At 41.1% G+C, this 19440-nt stretch overlaps 1 protein-coding gene across 6 annotated transcripts in view; it reads right to left on the reverse strand.

Annotated features, from left to right (window-relative positions):
- Positions 1-4989: 4989 nt before the first annotated feature.
- CSNK1G3 (casein kinase 1 gamma 3) overlaps positions 4990-19440 on the reverse strand; it is a 75085-nt gene continuing 60634 nt past the window's right edge. For 4 of the 6 annotated variants that reach the window (XM_062604534.1, XM_062604528.1, XM_062604531.1 and 1 more), the window contains 3 exons: positions 18370-18476; positions 17982-18005; positions 4990-6420 (listed from right to left, as the gene is read on the reverse strand). In XM_062604534.1, coding sequence (XP_062460518.1) covers positions 6366-6420; positions 17982-18005; positions 18370-18476 — 186 coding nt within the window. In that variant the 3' untranslated portion in view covers positions 4990-6365. The remainder of the gene's footprint in view (positions 6421-17981; positions 18006-18369; positions 18477-19440) is intronic. The other 2 variants (XM_062604529.1, XM_062604532.1) reach the window with 1 other exon arrangement.

The following is a 19440-nucleotide window of genomic DNA, read 5'->3' on the forward strand; positions in this document are numbered from 1 at the left end:
CAGTCAATATTTACTTTATTAGAGAGGAAAAAAAAAGATATAATTGCAGATCATACTGGCATAACCAGAACATACCTGCATTAGTACTGACCGCTTTACAAGAAGAAACCCTTCTTCAGCATTAAAATCAAGCACTTAAAAAAATATTCCTGAAAAGCAAGTGCCTCGATACTAGTCATGTCAGAAAAAAAAAAACAGCTTTTATGTATTCAAATATTTTAAGTTCATAATACACACACTTTCTTATTATGTGGATGGAGTTCAGATCATACAAACACTGTACAGATCAAAACCCTCAAAATTAAGTGTGTGAGAAAATTATAAATCAAATCTTACAAAGCAACAAATTTTGTCAAGTACTACAAAGAAGGATATGTTTTTGTATAATAATGGTCAAGTAACCTACCTTTTCTGCTCAAATAAAAACATAGAAATAATTTCATGATTTTGAGACAATAACACAAACTGTTGGAGTGGAAACTTACAACCTGTTATACCGAATATCTTTGTTGGCCACATTCGGGTATTTTAAAGACAAAGTTCAGATCAAAACCAGTAATAATGACAATGATCAAAGTATACATATGAGCGCTTAATCTAAATAATACTCTTTTGGCTGCTAAGGAAAAATAAATTAAAAAATACAATTAAAATCCTTGTAAATGCAATAATGAATTCAAAGGCGTGCCCTTATTTTAATACACACTTTAAATGCTACCACAAAACAGATTAATATACGCCAAAAGGTGTGAGTGGATTAAAAACAAAAACCAGCTACTTAGTTCAAAGAATTATAAAAAATTGAGATAATCTGAGTTTTGGTCAACAAATACACCTAGTCTCTTCTATCTTTCACACACCTTCTTCAATAACTGTGCTCTGGGTTCAGCAGTAGCAGTAATTTTTCTGCTTCTTGGTAGCTGTTCAGTGCTTCGTTTTTGACTCTCAGCCTGGGAACAATGCTGATAACACCAACGGTTTTAGCTGTTGCTAAGTAATGTTTGCTCTGACCGAGGACTGAGTCTCATGCGCGGCCAGGGAGGAGGGGAAGCTGGGGGGAAGCAGAGACAGGACACCTGACCCAAACTAGCCGAAGAGGTATTCCATACCACAGCACGTCATGCCCAGTATATAAACTGAGGGCAGCTACTTGGAAGGGCTAGATCACTGCTGGGGTTGGGCTGGGTATCGGTCGGCAGGTAGCGAGCAGTTGTATTCTCTTCCCTTGTTATTTCCGTTATAATTATTATTATTACTGGTGGTAGCAGCAGTGGTTTTGTGTTATACCTTAGTTACTGGACTGTTCTTATCTCAACCTGGGGGAGTTACATTCTTTCGATTCTCCTCCCCATCCCTCTGGGAGCAGGGGGAGGAAGAAAGAGGGGGGAGTGAAGAAAGAGGGGCTCCGCGGTTCTGAGTTACCGGCTGGGCTTAAACTATGACAGTTCTTTGTGGAGACCAACATGGGGCCTGAAGGGTTGAGATAACGACAGATGTGACCAGAGTGTGTCTAATCGTATCTGTGATAAGCATTCATTGTTTTGGATTAATAGTCACTCGTCACAACGCTGATTTATTGACTCTCAAAGTTGTTGCTCTTGATCTCAGAGTTTCAGCATGCCGTACCTTACTTACAGCTGGTATTTGCTGTTTTATCAGCTGGGGGGCCTGGGCTAAGGTTGTTGTTTCACTGTACTTTATGGTAATGACTTGTAATACAATAGACTTATTGATCATGAAACTGATCTGGCCTGCATTCCTACTGTGGTCATCACCTCTATACTTTGAGAGGTATATAATGGAAGTGTTTAGCAATTACACATCTGATTTTCCCTCCTCGGGTGGTCAACCTATGAAGGAGACATTCCTCTTAACACCCCCAGCTCCCCCACCAGACTATTTACAGCATCATTTGGGAGTTCTGAAGGTTTTGAATGGCCTTTGGGTACCCTTGAGACCTGCTTGTTGATTGTGACAGGGATCACCATGTTGGCACACATACAGAGGGTGTTTTACCCATGACCATTTCGTCTGATCTCAAAAGCTAAGCAGAGGTGGGGCTGGGTCTTGTCTAGGGTTAGATGACAATATAGGAGGTCCAAGAGATTTTCCCTGAGGCTAGACAGTCACAAGTGGCAGGGTATGTGGGACAGTATGGGCAAGTATCTAGGCCAGTGGGCCCCTCCACTGCTTTGGAACTTCACCACTGAACAAGTGCAAAACCCAGAAAAATTAGTAAAACACTTAAAAGGTGCGTTGTCATCCTGGTCATACCAGAGAGGGAGAAATGGCAACATGCTGGGGCCTGGCCTATGCTTACAGAGCCCTGTGCAACACTATCCAGCACCTTCAAAGGAAAAAAATGTCTCTGGATCTGATGACAAAGCAACAGACAGAGCAGCTACTCCAAGTATAGCAGCTACACCAGCATCAGTTACAAGTACAGCAACTATTCAAACCCCAACAGCAACAGACAGCACAGCTGCTGGTGCTGCTCAACCCCCAAGCACACCAGCTGCACCACGCCCGACAACAGGTACTGCAGCCACTCCAACCACAATGATAACCACTGCAGCTAAACAAAAGGCGCAGTTCGTGCCAATATCGGTTGCCCCTGTAGACAAGGATGAAAAAAAACAAAGAAAAAACACAAAAAGCATCCCATACAGTGAAGAAAGATGAAGAACCAATGCACTTACTAAGCAGGACAGCATCTGAACAAGAGTTATTATTATGTGAATCAGAGTAAGAGGAAGAAGAAGAGGCAACTTCTCGACCCCGGACTTCAACCGAGCCATGGAATATGCAAAAAAGATTTCACCCATCATCCAGGGGAGCACATCATCGCCTGGTTGCTCCGATGCTGGGACAATGGGGCTGACGGTCATGAACTAGAAGGTAGGGAAGCCAAGCAGCTGGGATCACCTGCTAGGGAATTGACAAAGAAATTGCAAAAGAGAAACGGACCCTCAGCCTTTGGAGGTGGCTCTTGGCAGCTGTGAAAGAAAGGTTTCCGTGCAAGGAGGATGTTAGGAGTTGTTTGGCCAACTGGACCACACTAGAGAAAGGCATCCAGTCTCTGAGGGGATTAGCCATTGTAGAGATGATCTATCATAGGCCAGATGCTGGGAATGCATCCATAGATCCAGATGAAGTTGAATGTACATGACCCATGTGGTGGAAATTTACATGCAGTGCACCATCATCATGAGCCCACTCACTGGTATCAATAACCTGGCATGATGTAGTACCACCAACAGCGGATGAAGTGATTCGCCAACTCCAAGAGTTCAAAGCCAATCTCACCCTTTCCATCATTTCAGCTCTGGAAAAACTGTCCCAGGTGTTCAAACAATTGAGAGACGACCTATCCCATCTATCCAGCTCTTCACGTGTACCAACCCATGTTTCAGCTATTAACAAAAGGTGTCCTACTGCTCAACAGAGAAGATATAGAAGGTACATGCCCCAGGTCACCCTATGGTTTTACCTGCAGGATCACGGAGAAGACATGAGGAAGTAGGTTGGAAAACCTACCTCAGCTCTGGAGGAACAGGTGCATAAACTGAAGAGAAGAACAAAGGTCAAGGCTGATCATCCCATGCAAGATGCAGCTTCAGTCTCTGGTGAGCAGGCTCCCAGATGATTCAGGAAGAGCTGATTTTACTCCAGCTTTTGTGATAAAGAAGACTAATCCCTTTCTACAAAATGTAAGAGACCAATATTGTGATCACTATTAGAGGAGCCCTGCCTCTAGCCAGGTGGAAGTAAGGGACAATCGGATTTACTGGACTGTGTGGATCAGATGGCACATCAGCCCCACGTCAGGTGGCACAAAGAACTGTCATGGTTTAAGCCCAGCTGGTAAACAAGAACCACACAGCCGCTCACTCACTCTGCCTCCTTCTTTCTCCCCCAGCTACTGAAGGGATGGGAAGAAGAATCAAAAGAATGTAACTCCCACGGGCTAAGAACAGTCCAGTAACTAAGGTATAACACAAAACCACTGCTGCTACCACCAAGAATAATAATGATAAGGGAAATAACAAGGGAAGATAATACAACCGCTCACCACCCGGAAGCGATACCCAGCACAACTCCAGCAGTGATCTAGCCCTTCCCAGGTAACTGCCCTCAGTTTATATACTGGGCATGACATGCTGTGGTATGGAATACCCCTTCGGCTAGTTTAGGTCAGGTGTCCTGTCTCTGCTTCCTCCTGGCCAATATCATGGACTGGATGAACTCAGCAGCTTTCTAGGGACTGGTCCATGATCTCTCTATTTGTGTGTGGGGGGGGTGTGTGTGTATATATATATATATATATATATACAGTTTCATACACAGTATGCTAGAGATTGGAAGGAACCTCAAAAGATCATCTAGTCCAATCCCCCTGCCGGAGCAGGAACACCTAGATAATGTTACACAGAAATGTGCCCAGGCAAGTTTTGAATGTCTCCAGGGAAGGAGACTCCACAACCTCCCTGGGCAGCCTGTTCCATATATGTATATATATATGAGACAAGAGTGATGGTATATTGAAAAAAATTGAGATCTGAGTATGACATGAATGGTATGGAATAAGGGGTGGAAACTGTCCTGGGTTCAGCTGTAGCGGCCATTTTTCTCCTTCATAGTAGCTAGTGTAGTGCTGTGGGTTTGACTTCCAGCCTAGGAACAATGCTGATAACACAGATGTTTTTAGTTGTTGCTAAGTAATGTTTACTCTGACCAAGGCCTTTTTTGAGTCTCATGCGCTGCCACGCAGGAGGGGAAGCTGGGGGGAAGCAGAGACAGGACACCTAACCCAGACTACCAAAGAGGTATTCCACACCACAGCACGTCATGCCCAGTATATAAACTGAGGGCAGTTACCTGGAAGGGCTAGATCGCTTCTGGGGTTGGGTATTGGTCTGCGGGTGGTGAGCAGTTGTATTCTCTTCTCTTGTTATTCCCCTTATAATTATTATTATTACTGGTGGTAGCAGCAGTGGTTTTGTGTTATACCTTAGTTACTGGACTGTTCTTATCTCAATCTATGGGAGTTACGCTCTTTGCATTCTCCTCCCCATCCCTCTGGGAGCGGGGTGAGGAAGAAAGGGGAGGAGCGAGAGAGCGGCTGTGTGGTTCTGAATTACCAGCTGGGCTTAAACTACCACAAACTGGCAGCTAAACAAAAGTACGCTTCTGTCATTATGGCTTTAGAAGAAGCACATATTTTCTGAAGAAGAAAATACAGAATGAGCTGCCTTGTCTACAGAACTGCTGCTTTCATACTGCAAGTTCTTCACTGGACAGTGGGGAAGTATCTGACACATGTTTTCCATCCTACTATAGTAGTTACACTACACTGAAAGACAAGAAGTTTCCAGGAAAAAAAATCTTGTGAAATTTTTGGTGCTATAGGCCAGTACTCAGAGATAAAAAAATCAAATTCACTTCCATTGCCTTTGTTTTCTAAATTATAGAATAATTTTCAAACAGATGTCTAACATTACATGGCACATCCATATTTTAAAGATGTTGTCAATCATCAATTACCTTATTGAACGAATGGGCTCTAATACTGATTCTACTTAAACCAGATTCATCTTTCTTCTGTTAGAATTCCTCTGTAGATTTCTTATCAAGGTACTTCAATTCTGCTATTATTACTGGAAGAACAACTTAAATTATACAAACGTGTATTCTTTATATAAAAACTCCTGTTATTTGAACTTTTCTGCAATTCTATTGTAGGCATAATGGCAGCAAGTTTTCAAACCCAGAGACATACTTTCTTTTCATTAGTTTCAATAGTATTTAGACAACTATCACCAGTTAAATCAGCCTCCTCAGTATCTTTAGACAGTGACTTTACCATGATATCACAGAGAGGGTTTAATGCAGATACAAACTGATTACACAGTACTGGATAACTGGGAGAAAAAGAAATCAATGCAGGTGTCAGAAAAGTAATCTTAAGATTGAGTTTGTAGCAGCATAACAAAAGCAAGTAACAGATCTATGACACCTGCCTTCAGCTAAGACATTGCTAGTACTTCCTAAGACAGGATAAATACTTTTCCAGTTTAGTTTTGCTGAAGATACTGTTCATTTGTACCATTTCATTGGTCCATTTATTGATGGTCAAAGAAGCATTCATACTTGACAAAACCTTAAAGCTTTCAGAAAACATGAATTAAAGAAACAAAAGATGGATGCAGGAGAACCAAATCAAAGCACATAGGCATGACATTGTTTCTAAGGGAGGCCTTGGAAAACGTGGTCATTACAAAGGTTTGGTGGGATCTTTTTGTTTTTAACATCACAAGACAGCAGTTGAACAAATAAATCATTTCCCATGTTCTGCCTGATTCTAGTCATTTGTGGCGCTGAATGGCTTTCCTTTTCCTCCGCTTGAAAAAACAGCAGCACCTGCAGATGTGACATGAATTACATATGACATAAAAAGAAATCACAAAACTAAACTGTTTATTTGTTTCGGTTGAAGTATGTGGTTCAGGTATAGCCAGCATAAGAAACACATTAAGCTCTATTGTATGAGATTGATTTATTAGTGAAAGACACTGAAGTGTAAATATTTTTTGACACATTTCACCTTTACTTGGAAAAAGTATCGCATAAAAAAAGCTATAACAGAAATTAATATTAAGTTTAGACAATTGTGTGAGGGTATCAAAAGCATGAGCATTATAGTCTGACATAAAATTGTGAGAATAAGGAATCTTCTATTACCTCAGTACTCTTTCACATTAACTGGTAATACACCAAACGGAAGCCTGAGCTTCAGATTGTATCACCGGAACCAGAGTTCTAACCAAGTGCACTTCTAACACTACTGTTGCTAATACAAGAAAACGATTTCACCTCCCTTCATCAGCCAAAACTTGGGAAAACTTTCCTGAAGGTTATTCCCCAAAATAACTTAAAAGAAAATGTTCATAACAATATAATTAATGTTCTGACTCGGTGCTGTGATGATGCTACTGCAGTGAAAAATAGCACCTTTAAGAATATTGAGATATACTGACATTATTTCTACTGCCTTATTGATTACCACATGAATGAAGCTAAAATTGGCAAACTGCAAATTTCACTTAGTAAATAGAGGCAATCTGAAAGTAACTGAAAAAACAAAACAGAAAACAAACCCACACCACTATAAAAGGAAAAAGAATTAGTTGGAGTTAGATAATACAGAGGATGATTGCAGAAGTCCAGAAAGTGTTTTTGAAAACAAAGAGGAAAACAATAAATGCACAAAGAAAACTATTTCATTTACATGTAATTTTAGCCTTACAGAATCACAGAATGGATTGAGCTGAAAGGGACCTTAAAGATTATGTAGTTCCAACCCCTCTGCCATGGGCAGGGATGCTGACTTACAGTCACCAGTCAGCACAGTTCCCACAGGAAAATACCTAAGCCTTTGGAGCAATATAACAGGGAATGAGACCTTAACTATTTCCCTTATTGCAGTGATTTGAACAAATACACTGCTTTAGACCAGACAGATTTTTGCTATTTTTAATCTGCTATGAAATAATTTAGAAGTTACTGTGCAGCAACGGCCTCACAATTAGCTGGCCAGCTACACATCACTCGGTCATAGAATCATAGAATGGGTAAGGTTGGAAAGGACCTTAAGATCATCTAGTTTCAACCCGCCTGCCACGTGCAGGGTTGCCTCACACTAGACCATGCTGCCCAAGACTCCATACAACATGGCCTTGAACACTGCCAGGGATAGAGTTACTTGGGCAACCAGGTCCACTGCCTCACAAACTTCACAGTAAAGAACTTCCTCCTTATATCTAACCTGAACTTCGCCTATTTAAGTTTGAACCCACACACCTGTGTTCTGTTGCTACAGTCCCTGATGAAGAGTCCCTCTTCAGCACCCTTTTAAGCCCCTTTCAGATACTGGAAGGCTGCTCTTGAGTTCTCCAAGCAGCTTTCTCTTCTCCAAGCTGAACAGCCCTGAACTTCTCAGCCTGTTTTCATGCGGGAGCTGCTCCAGACCCCTGATCATCCTCATGGCCCTCCTCTGGACTTACTCCCAACAGCTCCATATACTTCTTATATTGAGAACACCAGAACTGCATGCAGTACTCCAAGTGGGGTCTCAAAAGAGTAGGGCAGAGGGGCAGGATCACCTCCTTTGACCTGCTGGTCACACTCCTTTTGGTGCAGCCCAGGATACGGTTGACTTTCTGGGCTGAGAGCACACACTGAAGCTGGCCTGTGTTCAGTTTCTCATCTACCAACACCCCCAAGTCCTTCTCTGCAGGGCTGCTCTGAATCTCTCCTCTGACCAACCTATGGCTGTGCCTGGGATTGCCGTGACCCAGGTGAAGAACCTCTCACTTGGTTTGGTTGAACTTCATGAGGTTGCCACTGGCCCACCTCTCAAGTGTGTCAAAGTCCCTCTGGATCCCATCCCTTCCCTCCAGCATATCAACCGTGCCACACACCTTGGTGTCATCAGGAAACTTGCTGAGGCTGCATCAATCACACTGTCCATGTCACCAACAAAGGTGTTGAACAAGATCAGTCCCAACACTGACCCCTGATGAGCACCACACTCTCCGGTTGGACATTGAGCCGTTGACCACAACTCTTTGCGTGCTGCCATCCAGCCAGTTCTTTATCCACCAAGTGGTTCATCTATCAAATTGATGTCTCTCCAGTTTAGAGAGAAGGATGTCATGTGGGACAGTGTCAAATGTTTTGCACAAGTCCAGGTAGATAATGTCAACTGCTTTGCCCTTGTCCATCATTTCTGTAGTCCCATCCTAGTAAGGCCACCAAATTGATCAGATAAGATTTGCCCTCTGTGAAGCCATGTTGGCTATTATCAACCACCTCATTGTTTTTCATGTGCCCTACTTAGCATGCTTTCCAGGAGAACTGGATCCAAGATTTTGCCAAGTAAAGAGGTAAGACTGACTGGTTTGTAGTTTCATGGGTCTTCCATTTTCTCCTTCTTGAAAATGGAGTTATTTTTCCCATTTTCTAGTCATCAGGAATTTCACTGACTGCCATGATTTTGCAAATATGACGGACAGTGATTTAGCAACTTCGTTCGCCAGCTCCTTCAGGACCCGCGGATGGATTTCATCAGGTCCCATGGACTTGTGCATATTCAGGTTGCAAAGATGATCTTGAACCTGATTCTCTCCTACCACATGCTCTTAAGTCTTTATTGTCCCAGCCCCTACAGCTGCCTTCCAATACTTGAGCGTCATGGTCAGAGCATTTGCCAGTGAAGACTGAGGCAAAGAAATCATTGAGAAGCTCAGCCTTCTCCAAATCCAGTGTAGCCAGCTCTCCTGGTAGCTTTCAGAGAGAGCCCACATTATCTCTAGTCTGTCTTTTGTCTGTTACGTACTTATAGAAGCCTTTCCTGTTATCTTTGACATCCCTTGCCAGACTTAACTCTGACTGGGCCTTAGCTTTCGTGACCTGGTCCCTAGGTTCCTGGACAATGTCCCTGTATTCTTCTCAGGCTGCTCGTCCTCCTTTCCACCTTCTATAATCCTCTTTTTAACTTCTAATTTTTCTCATCAGCTCCTTATCCAACCATGGAAGCTTCATGGCCTTCTTGCCCTATTTACTTCTTCTTATGCAACACCCAGCTCCTGACCACCACCTTTAAAAACAGAAATTCCACTTGGGAAAGTATTCACAATTTTCAATCAAAAGTAGACATGCAAGCTGTCTACCTTAGGTTGCCCATTGGAGTTCTGTAGTTTGGTTACCGAATTCTCACTTGCAGGCGCTATACACTCAAGTTTGTTAAACCATGAATAAGCTATCTATGAGTCCTTAAGTTCACCAGGCATTTTATGTTGCTAAAATTCAAAAGTAATCCTGTTGATTTAGTTTGGAATATGGCAAATGGGGAAAGCATTTGAAAATGAGGGACAATAAGGGTCTGAAAATAAAGTTCTACGAGGGATGAGAACAACATCCAAAGTAAGGGGACACAGAAGTTACCTTCTCAAAACCTCCAAGGCACCCTGTTGCTCAGTCACTGAAAAAGTAGCAGTGGGCAGAAGCAGACCAGAGCTGCTTCGAGAGTTACATAACTTTCAGTAGGAAAAAAAAAATTTGGTTATTGGTGGAAAGAAAGCCCAAAATTAAAATTCAGTAAGGGGAAACTACATAGATACATATTTTTTTTTTACAGCTAGCAGAAATACACCATATTAACTTTAAAGTACTTCTAAGACAGTCTGTCCTGGGTTCAGCAGTAGCAGTCATGTTTCTCCTTCTTGGTAGCTGGTGCAGTGCAGTGTTTTGACTTCCTGAACCCAGGACACAGTCATAACTGTTTTTCAAGACCACCAATTGCAACTGAAATATCACCCTACTAAGCCTTTTTCCTAGCTTCTATCTACAGACACTATCACTTAAGCTTTGAATTTATATGCACATGCATGGAGTCCAAATTAGTTTAATCCATCTTTCAACCCAATCTTTTCCAAAGTATTTTGTGTATGTATACATAACAAACATTAATATATATATATATATAAAAGGAAGTACAGTACCCCCTCCCTTTCAATGTGAATTATCCTGTGATCTTGTAAAGAGGAAATCCTGCCTTGGACTGTGATGCTAAATCCATTTTCTACCTATTTCTGATTAGCAAGCCTTAAAGAAAGCTTACAGAAAATTTTTGTCTTGATTCATAATTTTACTATATACAGAACACAGGTTACAAATAACTGCAGGGAGATGTAAGTGTGCAGACAGTTAATTTATATTTTAGAAAAACAATCCAGAATTTTAACTCTTCTCTGTTTAACTGTATTTTGCTTATATGGAACATGTCTCAAAGAATAGCAGATCACGCTTTTTAAATGTTCAGGACTGAGTGGATCTGCTGGGTAAGTTAAGGACATTTTAGGTTTTCTTGCTTTCCTACCCAGAAAATTTTGATCCACCCCTGCTGCAAATCTGATACTCTCCCTTATTCTTCTCCATAGCCAGTTTAGTTTGCTACTTCTCTGTCAACCAGAGAAGAAGGGCATCATGCAACGGAGAATTCAAGAGATCTATCTTTAAACAACATAAAGCACTGTTTTTTTTTATCTCCTGGTCTTCTGGTGTTTGCATAATACTATAATTTCTGTTAAGAGTTGTGTCACCTTATTGGTTAGTTGTTCTTTTTGTTGGTTGTTTTTTTTTTTGTTTTGGGTTTGTGGTTTCTTGCTTGTTTGGTTTTTTTTTCACTTGTTTATGTGGTTTGTTTGGTTGGTTTTGTGTAACAACTACTCAACTGTACTCTAGTTCAGGGAATTTCACTAAATGCTGAAGACTGTATTTGGTGTGAGAAAATAAATCCCTTCTTAATATATATTATAGCTAAAAATTGTTAAAAGAATGCAAATTCCACAGAGCACTGCAAACCACAGGACTGGCTTGGAAACTTACTGAAATGTGAAAACCTAGAAATGCTAGACCTGTCAAACCATCCAAGGCCAAATAAATGTCACTTTAAAATATATACACATTAACACGGGAGTAAGACAGATCAGACTACAGTGCCTGGTAATAAATTTTATGGAAGAGACGTAACCCTCATATTAGAGATCCATATGCATAATCTCTTGAAGAATATAATTTACAATAGAAACGCAGACATGTTCCCAAAAATAGTGTCACTAGAGGGAGTGTCATTATCACTTTCAACACTCATTACATTGCTTGAAACCATACTTAAGACTACAGATAGAGGCATTATTAATGAGTATTAAAGCACAAATTTATCATATTATTCAATATGCATTCCAAATGCATAACAGATTTGATTTGAAAATTTCTGTTTCTAGGAAATGCTCTTTTATTTCTCTTTAAATAAAGTATTTAATGACCACTCACCTCTTCCTCTATATAATATAAAACATTCCTATATCAGGAAGTATAATATCAATTAATAAAACTCAGAAAACATCTTTTCTGGTAGAATCTAAAGTGACTTTTCAGATATTAGCTAAGGTAGCAATCTCAGTATTATGGTTACGAACATTTCTTGTCCTACTACATTATCATGCCTTTTTTCTGTTAAATACCCTTCCCTCTACCACTTGAGCAGTCTCTTGGCACAAGAGGCTAAATCAGCTTCAGTTCTCATTTGTGTTTAGATAGCTGTGTTTTCATATTTGTCTCCTAAATGGGGCAGCAATTTAAACACCTATCAATAATCACAGAATCACAGAATCATAGAATAGTTAGCGTTGGAAAGGACCTTAAGATCATCTAGTTCCAACCCCTCTGCCACAGGTAGGGATACCTCACACTAAACCATCTCACCCAAGGCCTCGTCCAACCTGGCCTTGAACCCTGGCAGGGATGTAGCATTCACAACCTCCCTGGGCAACCCATTCCAGTGCCTCACCACCCTAACAGGAAAGAATTTCCTTCTTATATCCAATCTAAACTTTCCCTGTTTAAGTTTTAACCCATTACCCCTTGTTCTATCACTACAGTCTCTAATGAAGAGTCCCTCTCCAGCATTCATATAGGTCCCCTTCAGATACTGGAAGGCTGCTATGAGGTCTCCACGCAGCCTTCTCTTCCCCAGGCTGAACAGCCCCAACTTTCTCAGCCTGCCTTCATACGGGAGGTGCTCCAGTCCCCTGATCATCCTCATGGCCCTTCTCTGGACTTGTTCCAACAGTTCCATGTCCTTTTTATGTTGAAGACACCAGAACTGCACACAATACTCCAGGTGAGGTCTCACAAGAGCAGAGTAGAGGGGCAGGATCACCTCCTTTGACCTGCTGGTCACGCTCTTTTTGGTGCAGCCCAGGATACAGTTGGCTTTCTGGGCTGCAAGCGCACACTGCCGGTTCATGCTCATTTTCTCATTGACCAGCACTCCCAAGTCCTTCTCTGCAGGGCTGCTCTGAATCTCTTCTTTGCCCAACCTGTAGCTGTGCCTGGGATTGCTCTGACTCAGGTGTAGGACCTTGCATTTGCCATGGTTAAACTTCATAAGGTTGGCGTCAGCCCAACTCACAAGTGTGTCGAGGTCCCTCTGGATGGCATTCCTTCCCTCCAGCGTATCAACCGAACCACACAGCTTGGTGTCATCGGCAAACTTGCTGAGGGCACACTCAATCCCACTGTCCATGTCAGTGACAAAGATGTTGAACAAGACCGGTCCCAACACCGATCCCTGAGGGACACCACACGTTACTGGTCTCCAGCCGGACATTGAGCCATTGACCACAACTCTTTGTGTGCGGCCATCCAGCCAGTTCTTTATCCAAGGAGTGGTCCATCCATCAAACTGATGTCTCTCCAATTTAGAGACAAGGATGTCATGTGGGACAGTGTCGAACGCTTTGCACAAGTCCAGGTAGATGACGTCAGCTGCTCTACCCCTGTCCATCAGTTCCATAGCCCCATCATAGAAGGCCACCAAATTGGTTCAGGCAGGATTTCCCCTTAGTGAAGCCATGCTGGCTGTCACCAAGCACCTTGTTGATTTTCATATGCCTTAGCATGCCTTCCAGGAGAATCTGCTCCAAGATTTTTCCGGGCACAGAGGTGAGACTGACTGGTCTGTAACTCCCCGGGTCATCCATTTTCGCCTCCATGAAAATGGGGGTTATATTTCCCTTTTTCCAGTCATCAGGAACTTCACTGACTGCCATGATTTTGCAAATATGATGGACAGTGATTTAGCAACTTCATTCGCCAGTTCCTTCAGGACCCGCAGATGGATTTCATCAGGTCCCATGGACTTGTGCACGTTCAGGTTTTTAAGATGGTCTCAAACCAGATCCTCTCCTACAGTGGGCGCAAGGTCTTCATTCTCACAGTCCCTGCGTCTGCCTTCCAAGACTTGGGTGGTGAAGTCAGAGCCTTTGCCAGTGAAGACCGAGGCAAAGAAGTCACTGAGAACCTCAGCCTTCTTCAATTCCTGTGTAGCTAGTTCTCCTGAGAGCTTCCTGAGGGGGCCTGCGTTGTCTCTAGTTTTTTGTTTGCTACGTACCTGTAGAATCCCTTCCTGTTACCCTTAACATCCCTAGCCAAGTTTAGTGCTAACTGGGCCTTAACTTTCCTAACCTGGTCCCTAGCTTCCCAGACAACATCCCTGTACTCTTCCCAGGCTGCCTGCCCTTGCTTTCACCTTTTATAAGCCTCTTTTTTCATTTGAATTTTCCTCAGCAGCTCCTTATCCATCCAAGGAGGTCTCCTGGCCCTTCTGCTGCACTTCATTCTAGTTGAGATGCATCACTCCTGAGGTTGTAGCAGATAATCCTTGAATATCAACCGAGAGTCTTGGGCCCCCTGCCCTCTAGGGCTGAATCCCATGGAACCTTACTAAGCAGGTTCCTGAAGAGGCCAAAGCCTGCTCTTTTGAAGTCCAGGGCAGTGAGCTTGCTGTACACTCTTCTCACTGTCCTGAGGATCTCGAATTCGACCATCTCGTGATCGCTGCATCCAAGGCTGCCCTGGAGCGTCACATTTCCAACGAGCCCTTCCCTGTTGGTGAGCACAAGGTCAAGCATGGCACCTCTCCTTGTCGGCCCCTCTATTAATTACAGAAGGAAGCTGTCTTCCACACAATCGAGGAACCTCCTGGATTACTTGTGCCAGGCCATACTGTTGTTCCAACAGATGTCAGGGTGGTTGAAGTCCCCCATGAGAACAAGAGCCTGTGAGCGTGAGGCTTTTCCTACCTGTCTATGGAGTGCTTCATCTGCAGGTTCTCCTTGATCAGGCGGTCTGTAACAGATCCCCACAGTAATGTCTCCCATAGCTGTTCTCCCTTTAACCCTGACCCACAAACTCTCTGTTAACGAATCACCTGTCCCCAGACAGAGTTCCATACACTCCAGCCTATCCCTAACATAAATAGCAACTCCCCCTCCCTGCCTGCCAGGCCTGTCTTTTCTAAAGAGCCTGTAATCTTCCATTCCAACACTCCAGTCATAGGAGCCATCCCACCATGTTTCTGCGATGCCTATTATATCATACCCCTATAGATGTGCACACATCTCTGATTCCTCTTGTTTGTTCCCCATGCTATGGGCATTTGTATAGAGGCATCTGAGCCGAGCTCCAAATGAAGCCTGAAGGCTGGAGTGGCTGGAATATCTCTGCATCTGAGCCGAGCATTTATTATAGATGCCGGCAACTCACTGGGTTTGTTGGGATGGAATGATGCCCCCCTCCCCCAACACATCTAGTTTAAAGCCTCCTTGACCAGTCTGGCAAGCCTCCTACCAAAACTGCTCTTCCCCTTACACCAGCTCCACCAGCCCCCTGTAGACATGGCCTACAAACTTGGGTCCCATGTCCAAGATGCCCAAACTTTAATCTTTCAGTAAAGTGAGAAAAAGAATGCAAAATGCAAAAAGGACAGATCAAACCATCTTTTCCTGTTTGACCATTTCTGTCATCCCATGGGAGGGCCTTTTGTTTATCCAAATCACACATGCTTCATAGAAGCAACTGGTCTGATGGCTAGCAAAGAGTTAAGGAAGAAGGCTAACTGATCAGTGATAACTGGAAGACCATCTGTTCAGTATCAGTATCAGTTCAGAACAGTGATCAGGTTAGTCTTTTCCCTATTTTACAACCCTAGTTGTTACACTCAGTAGTAACTGAAATAGGGATGAAAGCTACTTTTGACAAAAACAACACAAAAAAAAAACCACCCAAAAACCAAACACACACACACAAAAAAACTCCCACAGCCCACTGAAAAACCCAATGCCCAACCCCCACTGTTAAGTCATGCTTGCTACTTATACACAGCAACAGCAAAGATGCATGAAGCATAAGATTTAGAATATATGCTGCGAGTGCTTGGGTGAATGTCCCAAAACAATAAAATGTTTACTGAAAAAAAATCCTTATCCTTTCTGATTTACAGCATCCCACTGAAATTGTAACATAAGATCTAATATTCAGCTAAACAATATTTGTTTTCATAGTTAAAAGTCACACAACAGGGCACCATTTCTTCAGACTTTTAAATGAAGACAGCCACGCTAAGCTTCTAAAACTATGAAAACATCTAGAGCAAAGAATGAAATGTTTCTAAAAAATATCCATGCTCGTCTCCTCTGAGTATGAGGAAATGTTACAAATCAGGTATCAGCTAGAGATGGTAGTTTTGTTAATATTTTCAGATGGAGAAAAGATTATGGAAGAGGCACAAAGTGAGAGGCTTTTGATACAACATCTTCTTAAAACAGAAATGTCTATATCACAGACATAAAAAATACTGATACTTGAATTTCCTCATAATCTTCAGCAGTGTAAGATCTACAAATAGATGTTAAAATGTCTCACAATACTTTTTGATATCAAGTTTCTAACTATAATATTAAAATGTAAAATTACTTAAACCTTCTAAAGTACTATTACTGATAAAAAGATGTATACCTGTACACTGATGTCTGACAGCAATGCTGGGTGTGTGTATTTCTTTAATTACTGCCAAAATATAAAAACTAATCTAGCCACACAAAAACCAAACCAAAATAGTGAATGAGGAAATTGCAGTTTACATAGACACCACTGGAAAATTCATCTGTGTGTTTCATATTGAAAAAGATTAAAGAGTAGGATACTGAAACTAGGTATCTGTCTGTAACAAAACCTGTAAAGACTATGCTATAAAGGATAGCATATTTGTCTATCAGTTATTCCTATCAGAGGAAATGAGCTTCTATGCTTTTAAAGCAGCTGCAGCACCTTGGCTTCTGAGAATTCTCTTACTTTCTGTGGATAGCTAAGTATAAATTTAAATTGTGGTAAGCAGTACTCAAAACTTTAGAAATTCAATCTTTTCCTGTGTGTACATAAACTGGACAAAAGGAAGGTTATCACAGCATTTATCCAAAGGGAAGGGATAGGGGATTGCTCTATGTGCAGTCCATCAACGTCCTTGCTTTTTGGGGTCTTTTATTTTTTTGCTTTAAATATATATAAATAAGAAAAGTGAATTCCTGCCATAATAATAATAATACAGTACACTGAAGATGGCAGGTACAGAAGTGGTCTTACCAGTGCTCACAGAAAGCTAGTGCACAAGTGTGGCACAAGAGACACCTCCATTCACAGTTTTTAACTACACATGCACATAAATCTTATATACAAAAACCAGAATCTGCAGAACAATAACTTCAAGAAAAAAATTTACTTTGAGATATTTCACTTTATCTAAAACTTGGGAAAATAGCTCCTACAAAATTTATTGCTATTAATGAATGGTTACTGGATTGATATGCTAGTGACTTATCTCTCATACTTGAGTGCCTCTATTTCATGATAAACTAGATCCATACCTTTGTAAAATCCTATTCCAAGCTATATTATAGAAAAAAACATCTTGAAAGTTATACTGCCTTTAACTATGAAGAATATTTTGCAAGTCTGACTTTAGCACTCAAACATATATGCGTAAGTTGTTCATCCCATGTTAACAGACCTTAATATTTTCCCATTTTCATTACACTGTGACTTTAAGGAAACCTGAAGTTACGTTTTAGTAATTTGCTAGCAGGTTGTCAAAGACTAATACTCTGGTAAATACTATGCTTCAGAGACAATGGGCAAATTTCAAGTATTTTCTAGCATTTGTTACTTGCTTGTAAAAATGAGTTATTATCTAGATGTTAAAATACTAGTTGAATGCTACAACATCTGGAAAGAATGTTTTTCACTCTAAAACAGGACAGCAAGTAGGAAAGTATTCTACTACTCACTTAAGAGTATTAAATAAAGTACAATACAGACTACACAACTTAAAAGCAAGGAAGATTTGAAGCAGGCAAAATAGCTCCCGAAGGTGTAACTGTAAAAATAGTTTTTTAATAAAACTTATTATGTGATTTTCAAGTGGATTTGTTATTTTAAAGATTTCTGACATCAGCTGTAAACCAACTAACAAAAACAAAGCCCCTAGGGCTACTTTTGCCTGCATGTGCTGTAGAACTCACCACACGTTCAACACTTTCTGGCAGCTATACAGAAAGAGTGTAAGAGGAAAACAAGAGAATCAGAAGGAACACAGAGGAAGAATTTTACATCTTTCATACGTAATTTGATAGTCAGAAAACTATCTTAAAATAATTATTTCAAAATTAATTGAAACATCAAAAACACATGCACTTCTCTAGTGTAGAGATGTGTTACTGAGGGCTTAGCCTAAAAAGCACAAGGCAGAAAAAATCTATTATTTAAGTATTTAAAGCCAAAATTGAGGATAGCACTATAGTTTTGCCACCCACCAGTGGTATTTTTTAAATATCTTTTAATTACTATACAATAAAAATTTTGAATCAGCTGAGCACACAAGATCCTAAGAAAATAAAAAGATGGACATACTTAGTTTCATCCAGTACTTCTACTTCTGCAGGAGCTGTGATGGGTGCATTTGAACGGCCTGCAGTTGGGTCATCTGTGTTCAGTTCTCCATTTGTTGAGCTTACTACCTGAAATCACAAGAAATACCTGAAATTATGCTAATGCCATAGATACATCTTCAAAAAAATGATCATTTTTGTTTATTCCATAATTCTTTTTATTCCAGTAACAGTATCTTTTCCACATTCTATTCCTGCATCCCTGCACTCCTTTCATTTTTGTTTCGTATCTACCAGTGGAACTGACAACTACATGGCAGACTCAAAGTGAAAGAACTAAGCAAAGCAATTCTGTTATCAGGTTTGCTCATCTCCCTCATGTCTCTTCAGAGCCTTAAGGGAAGGTGCAAGCCTCTTTCCTGGTATCAGTTCAGTCAGTCTTGTCTTACCCTATCTCTGCTTCTTTAGTGCATTTAAGGTTCTTAGTTTTCTTTTCTGTGTGGCCCTTTTCAGCTGTACTTCAAAGAGTACTCACCAAAGGAAGGGAAATTTAAGACATTTTCTAGACCTAAGAGTGTTGGTGGTGTTTGTTTTTCACTATCTGAGCACGAGCACATTTACTGCCGTAAAAAAAAAAAAAAAAAAAAATTTAGATTCATCTTAATTCCCATTCATTTATTCTCAAATTCCTTTGTAAATTCTTGAGCCATCAGGACAGCTCTGATTCTCTGGGAATGTTTGTTTTGACTTTAAATGTAACCCAGCATTCTCTCTCAGCTTTTCTGCATGAAGCTATTCCAGTGGCATCTTGCATATTCATCTCACAGAATCTGCCAGGAAGATGGTTAAGTAGATACAGACAAGTGTAAATCTGGTCAGGGCAGTTGACAGTGCTAACTGACTCATTAGAGTACCAAGAAGTCTACTAGGTACAAAGTATCAGAAAATTACTGGCCAAGGAACATTACACAAAAATATTGTTCTGGTGAATATAAAAGCCTTCAGAAAACATCTGGAAGACATTATCAGAGATTAAGGTAGAAGAAAGCAAAGAGAAGGAAAGTCATCATCATCATAATGTTGCTATTCCCCT

The sequence above is a fragment of the Pezoporus occidentalis genome, unplaced genomic scaffold (genome assembly GCF_034315485.1).
Source record: "Pezoporus occidentalis ecotype Australia unplaced genomic scaffold, CSIRO_AGI_Poc_V1 ctg86, whole genome shotgun sequence".
Taxonomy (NCBI): domain Eukaryota; kingdom Metazoa; phylum Chordata; class Aves; order Psittaciformes; family Psittacidae; genus Pezoporus; species Pezoporus occidentalis.